The following is an 18,580-nucleotide window of genomic DNA, read 5'->3' on the forward strand; positions in this document are numbered from 1 at the left end:
AAGAATTTTTATCTAATTTCATTCAATTTTGCTCTTATGGCAAATGTCCATATACTAAAACTATGCCTTCGAACTTTGATATTTACAAAATTATACCCCCTTAACTTTATACATGTACCGAATTGTGTTCCTAAATATTCATCCGCATCCGAATTTTTTTAGTAAAATTAGACAAAAGTTTTTAAATCTAACAATCTCAATAATTCGAGGGGAATTTTTAACGAGCAAAAAAGTTAAAGAGGCATGATTTAATACATGTCAAAATTCAGGGGGCAAAAATCTAAATTAGACTTTTATTTAATTACTTTTCTAAAAATGTTGTATGATTTTATTTATTTGGGAAATTTGAGTAACTGATACTCGTGATTTTTTTTTTAATAAATCATGCAATTTTATTAATAGCAATTAATTAAAAAAAAATAGTCTACATTTTAATCGGGACATTTCTCCTGTTGAGATATGACTCTCAGATCGTTTTACAAAAAACTAAAATAAAATCAAATGAAAAAGATTGCAGCATCATAGTTGACCTTAAGAACACGTATATTCAGCTTCATCTACCGCTCAGAAGACACAATAGTCGAAATTGTTGCAGCAAAACTCGTAGCTTGAGCACTCAACTATTGTGCAAGGTGTGTATCTACACTACTAACAACCCCTTCAGTCGCATAGAACTTGTTATTCCCAATCACTAACAGTGATTTGGTGGCGAGCCATCGAAGAAGAATAAAGAAAAACCAACAACGAAACAGAACAAAACTATTTCATACAGACAAGACTAAAACACTTCAAAACAATATCACAGAGATAAGACTAATCACAGTAGTAAAAATTAAATCAGAATAGCAGAACACAACCCCGACCAAGTCGCACGTATGCCCAAGGTAACCTGGCTGGCTGGCCAAAAAAAAACCTCATGTAGCTATAAATTTAGGATGAAAACCCTCATAAAAATATAATTTTAGGTTATTTAGAGTTCATACTCATGACTTTTTTATTTTACAAAAAAAAAAAAACAAAAAACAAAAAACTTAAATCTCAAGTTTCATAGGTTATAGGAAAATTCAACACCATTGAGCAAAAGAACACTCACAACAGCTTCTCTAAAATAGAGAAGCTTTAAAAAAATTAAAATGCTCTACAGTTATAGAATATTATTCATTGCTCTAAATATATTTTATTAATTATTTTTGGTTTTAATAATTATTTTTGTATGAGAATATGTGTATATATTAATATTATATATTTGAAATGAATAAAATATAATATATTTTTTAAAAAAAATGTGATTTTGATAATGTATTTTAAAGAAGTTGATGTATAATGTAACGTAAAAATGTGATTTTAAATAGAGAAAATAAAATTTTAGTAATATATTTTAAAGGATAGAATAGAAAAGTTTTGGTGATGTATATAATAAAATTTTTTTAAAAAATAAAGCTTTAGTAATATATTTGGGAAATTTGATTTTCTATACTTAGAAAATCAAAAAAAAATTTCCCTAAACCAAAAATTTAAAACCTAAAAAAACTATTCCTTTTTTTTCAAAACCCCAAAAATACCCCCCTCACAATATTCTCTCTCTCTGCATCATCTCTCTCTCCCTCTATCTCACCCCAACCGCCCACCCTCACCCGAACCACCCTCACCCACCCACGTCAACCCCAACGCCGATCACCACCCTCACCCCCGTCGACCACGACCCCAACCCCTCCGACCCCAACCCCAACCCGAAAGAGCAACCCCAGTCTCTGAAACTTTTTTTTTTTTCCTGCGGTTTGAGAGAGGGAAGAAGACAGAGGTCCCATCGGACCCATCGGACCCCAAGGTCCGACCGTCTTTTTATTTATTTATTTTTTTTTTCTTCGATTTTGGAGAGAGAGGAAGAAAGAGGTCCGATGGTCGGACCTTCGGGTCCGACCGCTTTTATTTATTTATTTTTTTATTATTATTTTTTTTTTCTGCGATTTGAGAGAGGAAGAGAAAGGTCCGATGGTCGGACCTTGGGGTCCGATGGGTCCGATTGGTCGGACCCCATCGGACCCCATGGTCCGACCATCGGACCTGGGGTGTGGGATTCTTGGGACCGGCTAGATAGAGAGAGAAAGAGAGATAGTTTTAGTTTGGGGGTATTTTTGGGATTTTGAAAAAAAAGGTATAGTTTTTTTAGGGTTTAAATTATTGGTTTAGAAATCAAATTTTTTGATTTTCTAAGTATAAAAAATCAAATTTCCCATATATTTTAACAGATACTTTTTTGGTATTATAATTTTAATTTTTTATACATATTGAATTTTTTTGAAAATTTCAAAATAATTTATAATACAGAAAAGTAAGATAAAACAATTTATTTTACATACTAATAAAATAAAAATAACATGTGTGCAACAATTTAAACTTTGTTTTCAATGTTAAATATAAATTTTGAATTCAAGATATCTTAAACTGATTAGATGCAAATTTGAATCCAAATTCAATGTTCAAATTTCATGATATACAATATACTATTTACAAGATCAAAGGCAATCTCAAAATCATTTTTACAAGGATGAATCAAATGACCTCACCTCACCTCACACAAAACAAATACTTCATCTTAAATTCACTCAAGGGAGAAATAGTAGGGAAGGCCTTGTGTGACTCATCAGCTCAAGATAATGAAGGAAAATTTCCCAAGCCTCATCTCAAATACTCTTCCCATTAGAACTCTTCTTCTCTTTCAACTCTGCATCTCGGATTCTCTTCCGCGTCGGTAAACATAGATTGAACCAAGAACAACTCTTCCAATTCTTCTGATTCGCCGAGTTCTTTTACTCATACCCTTCTTCTTCTCCTTCTCAACACTTCCTTGTGAGATAGGCAAATAATGAGTCCACAACAAAGGAGCCATAGCTGCAATGAACTGTACTGATATCCCCAAAGGCAGCCTTGAATAATCACTTGATGTTATTCCAAGCATGAGAGCTAATCCAATGCCCAAACAACCACTTATTATTGATGATAAGCAAAGAGCTGATGCTAAGAATGAAGTAAGTGACCCTTCACAACCTGGTGGACATGAACTAGCAAATAGTACTAAGAAAGGTAACAGCTTGAATTGTGCAATGGTTTCGGTTAGTCCAGAGAAAATAAGAGCAAAGATGTCATTTGGAATTCCCATGTTGAGATTAATCTGTTTCATCAAAATAAGATCAAGAAGAACAGAACCAGCATAAAGAATTTGAACTGCACTAACCAAATTCCTCATGGGAATTTCTCTCCAATATCGGTTATAAAGAACAGTCATTGAGAGAAGCAATAACTGACCAACTACTCTTGACAAGCCAATGATTGAAGGGTCAAGATTTAAACATTGTGTTTGGTAGCAAAAGATTGATCCTGACAGACTTGGAACCGAAACAATAGAAGCTATTATCCAAACGAGAGGGCGGTAAACACTCTCATTGCTAATCGCGATTCTTAACTCAGAAAACTGTGTTCTAATGCTATCAAGAATTGATTTTTCCACAAGTTTGGTATCTGGCAATTTTCCTAAGCCTAGAGATTCCTCACTTGTTCTTAACGAAAACCCGAATTGAATGGAAAGCAAAACTGTGAATAGAAGAAACATGGATCTAGGTGGCACTTTCATTAAGAAATATCCACCTAGTAAGTTACCAAGTATTCCACCAGCAGCTGAAGCCATTAAAGCATAAGATTGAAGACCATTCAAATTGTGTTTTTGACCATATTCAGCAACAAGAGCATCCTTTGCAACTTCTGTAATTGATGCTCCAAAATTACTGAGAAGAACAACTGTCATAACTGTAAGAAGTGATTGACCAGCAACAGGTATCAATGCAAGTGAACCCCATGACAAAATCTGCAAAACAACTGATAAGTTTTATATTCTATTAGATTGTTCAAAAAGTATAGGGAAAGTCTACAGCACATCTCCTAAATAGATATAACTTTTTTCATATGTACATGATTGTTTGAACTTTATTTTCAGCAAATGTAACCTATTTAGAGTTTTCCAAATTAGAACATTAAGCAATCATTATGATTACAAAGTGAGCTAAAATCTTAATGGGAAGAGAGTTAAGGTTAACCAACCTCCAATAGATATATAAGGTATTCTACGAGCACCATTGATGTAAAAAGCATCAGATAAGATCCCATAAAGAGGTTTGGCCACCATAGGAAGATTACCAGAGTTTTGAACAAGCTGTAGAGTAGAGGGATGCAAGTTGAGATTATGAGTCAAATGAAAATTCAAAGCCAACCATGGAAAACACCTAAACCCCTGAACCCAATACCCAAGTCCACACAAATCCAACATCTCAGGGCCACCCACCAAAGCCCCACTTCTCTGTTCATTTCTCCTATGAAAAAATTTGGTTGAAGAAGAGAAAGTAGTGATTTTTGGGTTCTGAGGATGATGGTGATGATAACAATGAACTGGTTTTGAGTAAAGGAGAGATTTTTTCAATGAAGTAGGTCTCTTCATCAAGATCTGGGGAGGAGTAATATTCATTATCCTCCATGGATTTTCACACGAACCCAATTGACAAATCATAATATTGTGTAATGGGGTTCAAGGATTTTGGTTGAAAATGAGTTTTTTTTCTTCCCTTTTTAAAGAAAGAAAACAAAAACTAGTACAACAACAACAAGGTTGGTATGATTATTACTCAAATAAAAAAGGAATCTTTAATAAGAAGAAGAGTGATAAGAGAGAAATCTAGAAGAGTCTATAATGAAGAGGATTCCAGCTGATGAAAGATAGATACCTAGTTCCCGAAGCTGGACTAGTCGAGCAAATGAAGTTAAAAGTTTGCCTTGCCTAGACACACTCCATTGACGAGATCTTGTTGGGTCCCTCCAACACAACAGTAATAAACCTCACGCGCCGCACGCGCTCCAGTGTTTGTCGTAAAGTATTGGGACAGAGATAGAGAGAAAGGGGTGGGATCCGGCATGGGCAATTTCCGAACGTCCATTTTTAGTGAGTTGAGCATTCATTTGATGGTGACTGACTCTCGTGAAAGTTCTTGACTTTGTACGGTGACGGCTACACACGCTTGTTCTCTCTCCTCCAAAAGAATGAAAGAACATTTGGACGATTCGGCATTAAGCCCAAAGTCTAGCGATTGTTGTGGACGCAAGTATGAGCGCGTGGACTTTCATCTCAACTTTCAATGTTACAAAATTTAAAATTACGAGAACCATCGAGCCACTATCGGCTCATATATCAGACTTATCGATCTATTTTCTTCAACTTTCAACTCCTTTAATATTAAACTACCATTAGGCCTTATATCGGACTTATATCAAACCTATATCGGGCAAAGCAAAAATCACAATTGTCTCTCCAAAACACAAATACAAGCCTAAAAATTTCAAAAATTACATATTCTCCACTAAAAATACAGAGCTAACTCTAAATTTAATTGCTTTTAACCTTAGATCATGAAAAAATAAAATGAGTACAATTAAAAATTCATGAAAAAATTAGGGATTATTTTTAACAAAGACATTGTCGACGTTGGGTGGTGTAGTCGTAATGGTCTGTGAGTCGTGTAGGTGGTGTGGTCGCGAGATCGAGCTGGTTCTTGAGTCGTGGATCGTGTGGGTGGTCGATTGTATTCTTCTCCGTGTGTGTATTTACAAAGAGATGTATGTTCAAATAGGAGGGGTAGAATGAAATTTTAGGAAAAAATAACTTATTCTACCAATATTAAATAACTTATGTTTAGGAGAATAATTTTGGCACAATTAATGCATAATTAATCATATTTCCCTTTCAAAATATAATAGTCATAAAAAAAATAAAATATTTCACCAAAATAGTAGAAACATCATTCTAATTTATTTTCATTCTATTTTATTTTATTACTTCTAACCAAACGCCACCTTAAATGTTGTGTTTAAACTGTAATTGAATAAGTAGCATGTTGTTGGGGCAAAACGACAGTAGTTTATTCTTATAAATGACAATGTCATGCTTAAACGACAAAGAATAACATGAATTCAGTTTTAGAACGACAATATTTCGTACAAACAAACAATTAGGTGCCTTCACCACGATCAAAACAAATTTAGGCATATATTCACGTTTTCCAATTTTTCATTTTTTAGTAAAAACAAAGTCAAAAAAATGATATAGGTATTCTCATACATGAAAAAATAGTTACAACAAAACGACTAAAACAATTAAATATAAGGCAAATTACAGTGCTAAATTTTGTTTTTATTATTATTGTTATTAATTTCTTTACAAAGAATAAGAATTGCAACAAAACCAGAACATGTCTTGTCTTTATTTAAATTTTTTTAGAAAAAAAAAAAATGAGTAGAAAAATGGGTGAGATTATTATTACAAGAGCTTGTAGTAACAGTTACCACCAGGAAGAAGAAACTCATAAGCTCTTCCACATTGACAGTTGAATCGAACAGTTAAGCTTTCTCCTTTTCTCTCCACACTCAAAGATTCTTCAACTACAACATCATCCTCATTCGAAACGACGTCGTTTTTCATCAATACGTTGTCGTTTTTCTCATAACCAGCAACAACAGCATTATTATTATTATTGTCGTTTTCTTCCTCTAATAATTCTTCACTCATTAACTCTTCCATCTTCGAATTCATCTCTTTCCAACAATCCCACATTTTTCCCAACTTCTGTCAAATTAATTAAAAAAATAAATAAATTCAAGAATTGTATTAATTTATTTTTTAATTAATCAATTAAATGAATAAAAATAAATAATACCTTTGGTTTTGGGGTTTTATCCAAATCGTTAGAGCTCGAATTACGTGAATAGTTCTTGAACGGAGAAGAAGTTGGATCTGAGACGCAGCGGCGGAGAAGTGGTGGCGGCCGAGGAGGAAGCGGGGCCGAGCAAGGAGTGACGGAGTTAGTGTTGGTCTTGATTACATTATTCTGAGGAGAACTGTAAGTGTTCGAGAAAATGCCAGAACCAGAACCCCTAAAAGAATCGGTCGACGGAGGAGCGTGGTAGGGATCCGAAACGCATCGGCGAAGGAGAAAAGGGTTAGTCGGAGTAGAGTCATCCGCCGCCGCAGACGGTGGCGGAGATGGTGAAGCGACGTCGTTCTGTTCAAGAAACAGTTTCTTGGGTTTGGGTTGGGGATCGTTAAGATCGGTAGGGCAAAGAAGAGAGGTGGGTGTTGAAGGAGGTGGCAATGGTCGTTTGTGGGAGGCGGAATTGGAGTGGTCTGTAATACAGCCGGAGCCGGAGCCGGAGCCGAAGAAGCCGCAGTTGGAACAGGGGTGGTGGTGGTGGTGGGGTGTTGTAGTGATGGTGGGTGAACTCTCGAGGCGGAGAGCTGAGAAATTGAGAGGTTGATCTTCCATGGATTGGGATGATTCTTGAGTTAGGTGGTGGTGATGATGATGATGATGGTCTCCCATTTTTCTCTTTGATTTGGTGATAACTGTTAAATGTTGAGATTTCAGAATGGGTTTAGGGGCCTTTATATACACACTGGTCGGAGCTAAGATGCCACGTCATCTCAAAAGAAAATGCGGCAATTTTTTTTAAATAATAATAATAAATAAATTTTATTATTAATGTGACTAATGCAGCATTGGGTTATAGATGGGAAACGTTAGAAAATAAAAAATTTAAATAATAATTTTATGAAAAAAAAATTATATGAAGGTATGGTGCAGAGCATTGGTCCCCTCCTTTTGCTAATAGTATTAAGGTTAATGTAGACGCAGCTTTATTTGATGATGGGCGGTCTTTTGGGTCGGGTATGGTAGCGCGTGATGACCGAGGTTGGTTAATTGAGGGCCGAACCATATTGGCTATGAACATGGTGGAACCAATCCTTGCAGAAGCTATCTCTGTCAAGGAAGCTCTCACTTGGATCAAATTGAAGCAATGGCATCATGTGACTGTGGAGAGTGATTGTCTTGGGGTTGTGCAAGCAATACGGAGTTCTATTTGTATGATTTCTTTGTTTGGTCAAGTCATTCAAAGTTGTAAAAATTTGCTTGCGGATTTGAGTACCGTTGAGGTTATTTTTGTTAAACGATCTGCTAATTCAGTGGCTCATAGCTTTGCTAGAGTCTCTAAGTTGTATCCTGATCGTACCTTCAGTATGGAGTCTGTTCCTACTGATTTGTTACCTTGTTTGGTGACGGAGTTTGTTGGTTAATGAAGCTTTACATTTTCCATTCAAAAAAAAAGAAGTTGGATTTTCGTGATAAAAGAAAACAGTAAGGAAAATGGAAAGAAGAAAATGAGAAATAAAAAATAATAAATTATTGTATAGTAACGAGCGGTTGCGCTAACACGCAGCTCAATCCCTTGCTTTGTTCTATAGTAAGGGGCCTTTTCAATAAGGCTCGCGTAGGGGCGCTCACGTTTTTTGGCTTCCCTAAAATTGAATATTTTAAAGTTGGTAAAGACCCACCCCTTCTTTCAGTCAGAATGAGTCCCCGGGACATTGGCTTCCGCCAACAGTGGACTATTAAGGATCGCATCCCGCGCATATTCTACATTATAGCCTGCTACTGATTCAGCTTCCGCTTCTGGGAGATCAAACGGAGCTCGATTAGTTTCTGCTAGACGAGAAATGAAGAACATAACCAATACAGGGAACAAAGGAATACCAGACCATATCTCCTTTTGCGCCATGACAATCTCACTCGAATTACGGGGACCTACACATATTAGTACAGTATACCGGGGTCCCCGGCCAGAACCACACGTGCAAGTTTCCCTGCATGTAGCTCGTCCGTGCTTTCCGAGGCGCTGCCTGTGACTCAGCATGGGAGAAGGGGGCGGAACTGCACACTTTCGTGTTCAGAGCATTGTCCGAGTGAATAGGCAGCGCCTACCAAGCAAAGCTTTCTTGAAGAGGCTGTTCTTAAAAAGAAACTTATATGGTATGAAAATAGCTCTACTTATATGAGACTCGATACTTAGGTACACTAACAGTTATATAACATTGAGTAACGTGGTGAGTAACGTGGCGTTAAGCATTAATTGAATAATTGTGCCTTTTAGCATTTTTTTTTTTTAATTTAAGATGGATTTTACTTTAAAAAAATGGTAACTTGTCCTGTGATATCTTTAATGTAGCACTTTTAAAAAATCTGATGTAAATTATGGCATAATTTTTGAAACATAACATTTTAATTGTAATAAAATTGAAGACCAGTAAAAATCACAAGCCCGTCTAGCTCAGTTGGTAGAGCGCAAGGCTCTTAACCTTGTGGTCGTGGGTTCGAGCCCCACGGTGGGCGCATTTCAGTTTTTTCTTAACCTTTTAATATTCACCTAATATACACATAACAAAACATGACTTAATTATTTATATATAAGACATATACAACTACACTTCACAAACAGCCTTCCTTACAAATAGTTTTTGCATAATGGCATTGGCTACAGAAAAAAGTCCCTAAATGAAGTCCAATGAGTTCCTTGGAGTTTACTTAACTCACTCATATTGTCTTCAGAATCAAAAATATCAATTGTCTATCTAAGAACTAACCTACCTACCTCCAATATTAAAGCTTGCTTTCCTAATATCAACTATCAAGCTTTTGAGGATGATCAAGGTTCAAGATGAAACTTTGATTCCAATAGTGTGTGGATTTCAACAAGGGAAGACACTTTGAAATCTGGTTTGTGATCCACATTTGCATATTCTGGAGAATCGTACCTTCCGGTTTCATCGAGCAAGCATGTAAAAGCTCCAGCTTCTTTGCCACACCTTACCTGCGAAAATGTTATAGGATCATTTAGCTTAAAGAAATGAAAATCTTATTGCATTGATAAGAGGAACTGCCATAAGAGAACACCAAGCCCGTCTAGCTCAGTTGGTAGAGCGCAAGGCTCTTAACCTTGTGGTCGTGGGTTCGAGCCCCACGGTGGGCGCAATTTTCTTTTTTATTCTTTCTCAACTGGGAAAGTGGGAATCTCTTTCATACCTTGGTCTAAATATTCACTCAATTCAGTCAGTGATTTCTTTATATGTAATTAAAGGATTAAAAATCTTATTGCATTGACAAAAGGAACTCTGCCATAAGAGAACAACTAGCCCGTCTAGCTCAGTTGGTAGAGCGCAAGGCTCTTAACCTTGTGGTCGTGGGTTCGAGCCCCACGGTGGGCGCAATTTTCTTTTTTCTTCTTTTTCTAAACTGAGAATCTTTTTCTTACCTTGGTTTAACTATTCACTCAACTCAGTCAGTGATTTCTTTATAAATATAGCAGGTAAAAGGCTTTCTTCTCCCCAAATTCCATATCCTACTCATTCCCACTATATTATGTGATGGTTTTTATTCCCAGAACTGTAAGAAACATGTCCCTTTTAGTGGTTTGTTGTGTTAATCTATTTATTCATTCTTTCACATTTCACAGTTAAAGTAACAGTTAACTTCTTTACCATCATGTTGCATAGTCAAATATAATGATAAACAAACAAAACAACATATCAAGAATGATAATGCTAAGAAAGGAATAATTTGTTGAGACCAGATAAGATTAGATTACATACATCATCTTTAAGACTATCACCAACCATTATCACTTCATCAGGTTGAACATCCCAAACTGAGCATATGTGAAGTAATGGAGCTGGGTCTGGTTTGTAAGGACGAAATTCTCTGCTCAACGCAGGAGAAAATGTTATCTGCAGCAACAGAGAGAGAGTGTGTGTGAAGATAAATGTAAGTAACAAAAGAAAAAAATCACAATTGAATCAATCATATCATATAATGATAAAACTCACAACAAGAAAAATGTTACCCCAAAAAGTTGATGAAACAAATCCACTGCTGTCATAACATTACGAGTGATTAAACCTCTCCTGATATACATATAAGAATCACCAAAGCTACACATTCAATCTCATTACAAACACAAATGATAAGAACTTGAATTCAAAAGTTAATATTTACTTTAATGAGTAAAGATCAAAGCATGGAAACAAGATCCATTCAGATTCACACTTACCAAATTATCAAAAAAAGGTTTTGACTCAAGGAAAGAGAATAATTATCATATTAACACAACAGACCTTATTCTTTTAGAATCAAGATACCCACAAAGCTCAGCTGCACCTGCACCATTGTTCAATACACAAACAAAGCTCAATTATAAATTTATAATCCATCCAAAATTTTCTCTCGAAACAATAATCAAGAAAGAAATTCATACCCGGCATGATCTGAAGGCGATCGAGTCCCTGACGTTCGAAATCGGCGATAGTTTGATACGCCTTCTGCTGCTTCTCAGGGCTCCAATTCTCGATTTGATGCAAAATATCGATCCCAGAAGGACTCTGAGCCCTAATTCTGAGATACTCTTCCTGACCAAGAACTGCCTGGTACATTGCCGGAAAATCGATGACGGGGACGGTAAGGGTGCCATCCATGTCGAAAACGACTCCCCTGAGACGAGGTTTGGGATTGGGAGTGGAAGCCATGGATGATGAGAGAGTGGCCATTGGAATTGGAATTGGGGATTTGAATAATTTGGGGGTTGAGAATAGGAAGGAAATGGATTTGGATAAGTGGAGGAGTGGCATGGTTTGGAGTGGAGAGAATTTAAAGGGTAATTGGATTTGGACAGTTGTTGGTTACGACATTTTTGTTGGATTGTTTGTTTGTTGAAGCTAAGTGTGATTTGATATACTCTCTGTTCCAATTCCAAAACTGTTTGGTTGGTGGGAAAGACTTGGAAAATTGAGAAGGAAAATTTGTGAATTGGTTTTCTTCCATAATCAAGGTTGAGTTTGTAGTGTTGTTGACCATTTTATTAATTTAATATTTTGATCTAAGTAAAGGAGCAAAAGTATTTTAAAGTTATTACTTCTCTTTAATTTATATCTCTATTTAGTTATATATTTTAACTCTAATAAATACACTAGTTTAATGTAGAGATTTCTTCAAATTGTTTTTAATAAATTTTCTTAATTCCTAAAATAGTTTATAGCTATTTGGTTAATTAGGATTTTTGTTTAATAAACTTTGACATGTAACATATTATGTCTTTGAACTTTTAAGCTAGGTTGTTCGATTTAAGAATTTTTGTCCAATTGATACGTGTCGTATGCCGTATTAAATTTACTATTTTTTTTCTAATACTTTCAATTATTTCAGTATAAAAGTAAGTACGGGTCAAACCCACGAGGACTATGTTTATTTAATTATTCAACAATTAATGACAGTTAGAAAAAAATGGGTTTTGAGATTGAGATTAAAATAGCAGAAATAAAAATAATACAAACAAATTCAAATTGAGATTATGATATGAGAAAAAAGTTAAAGATTATTCGTCACCTTCAACAATCATTCCTAATTCATATTAAAGAATGTTATTTTCAGTTTTTAATCAAATTATTAATCTCGCAGATAACACTGAAGCAGTCAATTATCCCAATCTCTCTATTATATGTAATCAAGGTGAAGCGCTCAATAATTAGCTCTTTTATCTAAGCAGTAAATCCACAAAGCATGCAATTTATTTAATTAAGACAAAACTATGGAGATAGACTAATCTAGGAAACAAATTAATGGAGCATATAATTTATTTAACCTAGGTTATATTTTTCATCACAATTAAAATTATAATTTATCACAAACACTTAGAATCCTAGACTATTAGATGAATAGTAATCCTAAGATGACGGTCGATTAAAGTAAAACCTAATTTAGCGGCCGTCTTAATAAGATTAAAACAATAATCATAACATTGAACATAGAAGAATAGAGGTAATTTGATATAATGAAAACTAAAAATTAACATTCAATAATGAAACTAAGAATTCATGTTTCTGGTTTTGAAATAACCCTTAACTAAAAGGAAACTACTCAGAACTAGACATTATAACCAAAATCATAATATTTAGTAAAAGTAGAAGGAGAAGAAAAGAACTAGAATGAAGAACACTTTGAAGCCGATCTCTGTCTCTTTCTTGCCCTCTCTGAGTTTCTCTCTCTAATTTGTAGCTTTAGAATTCTCTGCTAATTAAGAGTTTCAGAGTTGTTTCGCAGCATCGTCAAAAATAAAAAAAAAAATGCAGAAAACAAGCGTTGTTGTGAATTGGAGACATTTAGAGATGTTTCATGATTTCGTGATGTTTTGTGACATCTAGCGATATTTCGCGACATCGTCAAAAATCAGAAAAAAAAAATACAGAAAACAAGCGTTAGATGGGTCAAAAACCAGAAAAAAAAAAAAGCGGTGGTCGTGGGTTGTCTTGGGTGCTTCTCGTGGGTCGTCGTGGGTTGTCGTGGGTCGTCATGGGTCTTCTCAGTCATGGGTCGTCTTGGTTGTGGGTAGTCTTGGTCAGTCGGAGCTCGTGAACAATTGGGGCTTGAAATGTTTGGGGTTGGGAATAACAGAGAGAAGGGGGAAGTTAGACAGAGAGAGTGGGAGAAGAGAATTTTTGAATTGTAAGAGTAATTTTGGGTTTTAGGTGTTTGGAGAATATAGAGTATTTATTTAAAGGTGATATATTAAAAGAATAGTCTAAATTTTTAGGTATGTTTTAACAAATTTTTCTCGTACAATTAGATATTTATAGACTTTCATGTATCATTTACAAATTACAAATATATCTTCCTAATTTAACACTTTTTTGCATATTATTATATTAAAATTCTTTTGTATATATATATCACACGTACATGAATTTTTTTTTTCTTCTTTTATTTTATATGTAGTGAGAAAGATCAGCTAATGATTCTGAACAAGAGAAATTCTGGACAAGATTACATATAATAATAATTAAAAAAAAAGGTCACAAAAGATAGAACACAATAAAAAAAATAAAAATGAAAGGAATCCAAATCTAGTTCTTATCTAATAGATACGGTATAAATTAATTATTATTGATGTTAATATAATTATAAAAAATAAGACTATATAGTATTTTTTTTTGTTATTTTAAGAGTAGCATAAAGAATAATGGGGAACAAAGATATCATTAAAAAAATTATTATTATTATTGGACAAAATATTGTTTCATTATAAAATAATTAAAAAAAAAAAAGTCATTCCGTAATGAACGATGTACTTTGTTCGTAACACTTATATTCTTATATACGATGTCGTTTTCGTCCTCTTTCGTTTTTTCTTCTTAGGCTTAGCTTATTTTCTCTTCAACGTATAAAAATTTGTCCCCGATGTTTGGTTCTCGAGAAAAAGTACCAAGAAAAGAAAATATACATGTAATTTCTTGGCTACGTGCCAGTTATTTTATATATTTTTATGGAGAAAAGGAGATTAGGTGGTGTTAATTTTCTCTTCATTTTTTTAGACAATTTTAAGGCCATGTACAAATTATAAGGGATTTATATTTTATTTTCGATTAATTGAATTATTTATAATATTGTATTTCGAAAGTTCTCGAAATAATACTGTCTTAATAAGTTATTTGAAATTTCAAATGATTGATCATAATTTATTTAGGTTACTTGCCTTATAAATACTAAAGAGACACTTGTATTGTGTTGTTAGTGATATTTTTTAAAAATTATTTTCTTAAATTATAGAAAACTCAATACTTAATTATACTAATATTAAGAAAAATATTAAACACCAATAATACTTTTTAACCTTTCTCATAATTATATTATTACAATTGAATATTAATTAATACTATATATTTTTTAACAAAAAGTACCATATATTTTAATTTCATAACTACTATAAAATTTATTAACTATTTGCAAATGACTAAGTACTTAATAAAAAAAAATTTAGTTGGCCTTAGATTAAGGTAGGTTAGACTTGCGCTTAGAACTTAATCTTATTAAGGGTCCAAATAAAAAAAATCTTTTAATAAATATATATTTTAATAATTTTTAAAAATATAATTATTTATTATTATGACAAGAGCCTAAAAAAATTATTTTTTTAAGGGCCCAAATTAACTCATCACGGTGTAATTCTATATAATAATTGATACATAAATACAAGTCTTTGTTGTTGAAAAAACAGAAAAGAAAAACAAGACTTAAGATTAATAACTAAACATAGAATAATCATTTGTTAAAAGCCTAAATAAGTACATTTTTTTTTTCACTTTCATTAATGCAAAATTGGAAATTTTTGTTTATTGAGATAGGACATAATAAGGCAGCTAGCTTTGCCTGGATTGTTGAGTTTTATCACAACCCAAAAAGTTTCACACCAAAATTAATATTGCAAAATAATAATTGAAAGCTCCTCACTTATTAGAGCCTTTCTCATAGTTATAATTAAGGCTAAGAGTTTGACTAAATTAACTCAAAGAGCTTAGTTTAGTCAACAAAAGGGTACCACCAAGTTGTGAAGAGTATTAGCTTTGCCATTAGAACAATTTGCATTAAAGTTCATACCATTACCATTGCCATGGAAATCATCTAAGTTCCATAACCCATCCCACAGAATGTCCTCATTAATGGCTTGTGCTTCAGGAACAGCTGAGACATTGTTGTTAACATTCAGCATAGTGTAAAGGAAGTTTTGCTCATCAACTGTTTGAGGAAATGCAACACTGCTCATTTCTTGCCTATTTTGAGGTAACCCTTGTTGAGACTTGTTATGTTCGTTTTCTTCGAGTAAACCCATGATTCTTTTCAACTCCATTTGATTAAGTTGCTGTTGTTGTTGTTGTTGCTGCTGTTGTTGCTGTTGCTGTTGCTGTTGATGAAGCTGTTGCTGATGAAATTGTTGCCTCTTTAAGAGGCGAGCTTTCGCCTTTTCGGAAGCATCAGAAGTAACTTTGGCTTGCTTTTTCTTGAAATGGGTTCTCCAATAGTTCTTGATCTCATTGTCAGTTCTTCCAGGTAAGCTTCTTGCTATTGTTGACCATCTGAAAACCAATAATTTTTAGTTAATAACACACAGTGAATAAAAGTCTACTTTTTTGTAACTTATTGATTATAACTCTCTTGTTTAATTACCTGTTTCCCCATCTAGCATGAAGCTCAAGAATTATGCTCTCTTCATGTGGAGTTATTTGACCCCTTTTAAGGTCTGGCCTTAAATAATTCACCCACCTCAATCTACAACTCTTTCCATTCCTTTTCAGCCCTGCATATATATCAAAACCAATAATGAAATCAGAACCAATATTGATTGGTCTTCTCATCTTTTGTTAGTATATCAATAATCAAATTATAAGCATATGCATTCTATTCTGTAGTTCTATAAGCATTGAATCAAGATTAAATTGATCTAACAGTTAAGTACATCAAACCGAGCCCAGAGTACATTACACATACAACAAAACTTATAGTACTTATAGTATATATACATAGATATAGATATAGATAGATGATTGATTATATTACCTGCAAGCCTAGCAACAGAGTTCCACCTACCCTCACCATGGAGTCTAACATACTCAATAAGCAATCTATCTTCCTCAGAAGTCCAAGGACCTTTCCTCCAACCTTCTTCTTCTATTATACCCCAACCCATATGACCAGCCATGGCACCCCAATACATGTATAGAGATAATTAGAGAAGAAAAAACTAAAACACAAAGCTTCTTGGTTTTTTGAATTATGGTAGTATTGTTGTGTTTGGTTTAGTAAAAGGTTTTGTTGTGTTCCAAATTCTATGGCAATATGAGTAAGTGTTTGCTACATATTTATATTGGCAGCAAAGGCATTACTTTTTTCCCATCAGTCATTTTCAAATCATCCCTATCCTTTCTACTGTTTAAGGTATATATATATATATTTATATATGTGTGATGATCTATAAAAATTCTCATATCACAACTTGATGAAATGACCAAAATATACTCTGCACATTCTCTCTTTTTGTTAATATATAACATGTTTTGTTAAATCTTGACCATTGAACTAATGATCATGATGATGATGATGATCTTTTCTTTCTTTATATTCTTGAATCAAATGGCTTATAAAATAGGATGATATATATGATTGTGTTGTACAAGACCATATTAATGAGGTCATTTTGGGAATCCAAATAATTAAATAAAAATGATTTGTTAAGACATTGGGTGACATGGTTTAAACAAAGTATATAAATCTATTACTTTTGCATTTGTATGATGCCAAAGTGAGACAAAAGAGAAAATAAAAATGATATGTTTTGAGGCCACGTATTCACTTGGGGCTAATGCATTTAGACACAATAAAGAGTGTTTTTTTTAATTAATTTTTAATTTTATTTTTTGGGTTTTTGTTAATTAATTAGCCTCTATAGCATAACCTAAGAAAATAAGCATAAAATAATATAATTAGTGGGTGGTGAAAATTACAAGAGTACCAATAATTTCTCAACAGGTGTTGAATTTGACACATGTAGATATAGTCCTGTTAAAATCTTAGTAAAATATGATTTGTTGGATGCCATTTTTGGCATTGGGGGAATTAAAATATAGATAAATATTCATGTTTTTGAAACGTCATTAGGGACACGTGTTTAGTTTTCCTAATATTTTTGAAAATAATGGTTAATGCTTAATGACAACACTAATAATGTTTTTGTAGATGCATGTTATGCTATGCTATGCTATGGTGCTTCAAATCTTTCTTTATTTGTTTATTAATTTAGTTACTTGAGTGGACTGTGATGAGCTGTGATAGTAAACTTTCTTTCTTCTTCTTTTCCTTTCATCATAGTTAATCCTTCAACTCATCAAAGCTATATAATATTTGGTGATGAGGAGGATTGAAGTTACTAACCTATAATCCTTTCTTAAGTTTTTTCTTTTTTGTTGGGGTAATGGTAATAGTTATTTATTAATAACTTAAGAATTTTGGATTCAAATTCATGTTCTCTTTTTATTTTCACTCTTCTCTAACTAGTCTATAGAACTTGTATAGCAATTCATAAAAATTTTATGTGGTTGTCATTTATTTTATAGTTACTTAACATATCAGTTTTTAATTTTTGGTCATTAAAATTCACGAGTAATACCGATTAAAATTTTGAGGAATTACCCCATATACTATTTTTTTAACTTTTTTTTTTTTTTTTCAAATTTACGATTTGAGTTTCTAAAGTGGAGTTGCAATAGGGATTTCTATACGATTTTTTGTTGCAATTTAGGTTGCAGCTAGTTGCAATTGGAATTTTTATGTAGAATTCCGTAAAAATACAAAAAAAAAAATAAAACTGTTTTAAAGTGTAAAAATGAAAAAGCCCCTAAAATTTAAGAATATATATTACTTCTCCTTTTTTTCTTTCAAAAGAAATTGAAATGATTCAAGCTTTTTTTATTTAGAATTATCTTAGGTCTAATTTCTATTATAGCTGTATTATTTTGTAATGAAATGAACATAAGAGTTTGTCGATCATCTAATTCCAAAAAAACCTAGGGATAGAACTAAGTGAAGCAAATTTTTTTTTTTTTTCCATTTATTAGGAAAAAAAAAACAATTCTATTATCGTTGGGTTAGGCATTGGGGGCTCATTTAGTAATGTAAAATACCTAAAAACAACCCTAATTACAATTGAAATAGGTACTAATAATATATACAAATTTTAACTTAATACATCTGATCTGATCGGATGTAGAACCTCGATGACTAAGGGGGACAGGAACAACATTACTACTATTTTGAGAGACTATCACTAACTCTAT

At 33.2% G+C, this 18,580-nt stretch overlaps 5 protein-coding genes and 3 non-coding genes across 12 annotated transcripts; 3 read left to right on the plus strand and 5 right to left on the minus strand.

The window, feature by feature from the left end:
- Positions 1-2,452: 2,452 nt before the first annotated feature.
- LOC115721861 (probable folate-biopterin transporter 9, chloroplastic) lies at positions 2,453-5,089 on the minus strand. Of its 5 annotated transcripts, none has more exons than XM_061104110.1 (3): positions 4,773-5,088; positions 4,096-4,207; positions 2,453-3,862 (listed from the first exon to the last, which is right to left on the minus strand). In XM_061104110.1, the coding sequence occupies exons 2-3, from the start codon at positions 4,159-4,161 to the stop codon at positions 2,720-2,722; spliced, it is 1,209 nt and encodes a 402-aa protein (XP_060960093.1). In that variant the 5' UTR covers positions 4,162-4,207; positions 4,773-5,088; the 3' UTR covers positions 2,453-2,719. The 5 variants fall into 5 exon arrangements, with proteins under 5 accessions (XP_060960093.1, XP_060960092.1, XP_030506809.2 ...); XM_061104109.1 differs by having other exon boundaries at positions 2,453-3,873; positions 4,773-5,087; XM_030650949.2 differs by having other exon boundaries at positions 2,453-3,873; positions 4,096-5,089.
- Positions 5,090-6,211: 1,122 nt separating this feature from the next.
- On the minus strand, positions 6,212-7,529 carry LOC115721975 (transcription factor MYB120). The gene is made up of 2 exons (XM_030651095.2): positions 6,756-7,529; positions 6,212-6,664 (listed from the first exon to the last, which is right to left on the minus strand). The coding sequence occupies exons 1-2, from the start codon at positions 7,416-7,418 to the stop codon at positions 6,359-6,361; spliced, it is 969 nt and encodes a 322-aa protein (XP_030506955.2). The 5' UTR covers positions 7,419-7,529; the 3' UTR covers positions 6,212-6,358.
- A 799-nt stretch (positions 7,530-8,328) lies between these two features.
- Positions 8,329-9,179, minus strand: LOC133030970 (NADH-ubiquinone oxidoreductase chain 1-like). Its single transcript, XM_061104111.1, has one exon. It carries the CDS (start codon positions 8,785-8,787, stop codon positions 8,437-8,439), a length of 351 nt encoding a protein of 116 aa, XP_060960094.1. The 5' UTR covers positions 8,788-9,179; the 3' UTR covers positions 8,329-8,436.
- An 11-nt stretch (positions 9,180-9,190) lies between these two features.
- TRNAK-CUU (transfer RNA lysine (anticodon CUU)) lies at positions 9,191-9,263 on the plus strand. The gene has a single exon. It is a non-coding gene; the product is annotated as a tRNA-Lys (tRNA).
- Positions 9,264-9,303: 40 nt separating this feature from the next.
- Positions 9,304-11,791, minus strand: LOC115724131 (haloacid dehalogenase-like hydrolase domain-containing protein At2g33255). Its single transcript, XM_030653599.2, has 5 exons — positions 11,182-11,791; positions 11,042-11,084; positions 10,771-10,831; positions 10,520-10,654; positions 9,304-9,741 (listed from the first exon to the last, which is right to left on the minus strand). Exons 1-5 carry the CDS (start codon positions 11,549-11,551, stop codon positions 9,577-9,579), a joined length of 774 nt encoding a protein of 257 aa, XP_030509459.2. The 5' UTR covers positions 11,552-11,791; the 3' UTR covers positions 9,304-9,576.
- Positions 9,828-9,900, plus strand: TRNAK-CUU (transfer RNA lysine (anticodon CUU)). Its single transcript has one exon. It is a non-coding gene; the product is annotated as a tRNA-Lys (tRNA).
- Positions 10,063-10,135, plus strand: TRNAK-CUU (transfer RNA lysine (anticodon CUU)). Its single transcript has one exon. It is a non-coding gene; the product is annotated as a tRNA-Lys (tRNA).
- A 3,485-nt stretch (positions 11,792-15,276) lies between the features above and the next one.
- On the minus strand, positions 15,277-16,583 carry LOC115722018 (transcription factor MYB2). Its single transcript, XM_030651134.2, has 3 exons — positions 16,308-16,583; positions 15,918-16,047; positions 15,277-15,826 (listed from the first exon to the last, which is right to left on the minus strand). Exons 1-3 carry the CDS (start codon positions 16,462-16,464, stop codon positions 15,277-15,279), a joined length of 837 nt encoding a protein of 278 aa, XP_030506994.2. The 5' UTR covers positions 16,465-16,583.
- Between the last annotated feature and the right edge of the window lie 1,997 nt (positions 16,584-18,580).

The sequence above is a fragment of the Cannabis sativa genome, chromosome 9 (genome assembly GCF_029168945.1).
Source record: "Cannabis sativa cultivar Pink pepper isolate KNU-18-1 chromosome 9, ASM2916894v1, whole genome shotgun sequence".
Lineage (NCBI taxonomy): Eukaryota > Viridiplantae > Streptophyta > Magnoliopsida > Rosales > Cannabaceae > Cannabis > Cannabis sativa.

What these genes read in the sequence shown, in the direction of transcription:
- LOC115724131 (XM_030653599.2), bottom strand. Translation starts at nt 11,551, where the DNA reads ATGCCACTCCTCCACTTATCCAAATCCATTTCCTTCCTATTCTCAACC. An exon ending in CTTGATTCTAAAAGAATAAG is followed by an intron (nt 10,832 to 11,041) that starts GTCTGTTGTGTT and finishes TATGTATATCAG; the next exon opens with GAGAGGTTTAATCACTCGTA. An exon ending in GTGATAGTCTTAAAGATGAT is followed by an intron (nt 9,742 to 10,519) that starts GTATGTAATCTA and finishes ACATTTTCGCAG; the next exon opens with GTAAGGTGTGGCAAAGAAGC.
- LOC115721975 (XM_030651095.2), bottom strand. Translation starts at nt 7,418, where the DNA reads ATGGGAGACCATCATCATCATCATCACCACCACCTAACTCAAGAATCA. An exon ending in ATAAAACCCCAAAACCAAAG is followed by an intron (nt 6,665 to 6,755) that starts GTATTATTTATT and finishes TTAATTTGACAG; the next exon opens with AAGTTGGGAAAAATGTGGGA.
- LOC133030970 (XM_061104111.1), bottom strand. Translation starts at nt 8,787, where the DNA reads ATGCTGAGTCACAGGCAGCGCCTCGGAAAGCACGGACGAGCTACATGC.
- LOC115721861 (XM_030650949.2), bottom strand. Translation starts at nt 4,558, where the DNA reads ATGATTTGTCAATTGGGTTCGTGTGAAAATCCATGGAGGATAATGAAT. An exon ending in ACCTTATATATCTATTGGAG is followed by an intron (nt 3,874 to 4,095) that starts GTTGGTTAACCT and finishes AAAACTTATCAG; the next exon opens with TTGTTTTGCAGATTTTGTCA.
- LOC115722018 (XM_030651134.2), bottom strand. Translation starts at nt 16,464, where the DNA reads ATGTATTGGGGTGCCATGGCTGGTCATATGGGTTGGGGTATAATAGAA. An exon ending in CTCTGTTGCTAGGCTTGCAG is followed by an intron (nt 16,048 to 16,307) that starts GTAATATAATCA and finishes ATATATATGCAG; the next exon opens with GGCTGAAAAGGAATGGAAAG. An exon ending in CATGCTAGATGGGGAAACAG is followed by an intron (nt 15,827 to 15,917) that starts GTAATTAAACAA and finishes ATTGGTTTTCAG; the next exon opens with ATGGTCAACAATAGCAAGAA.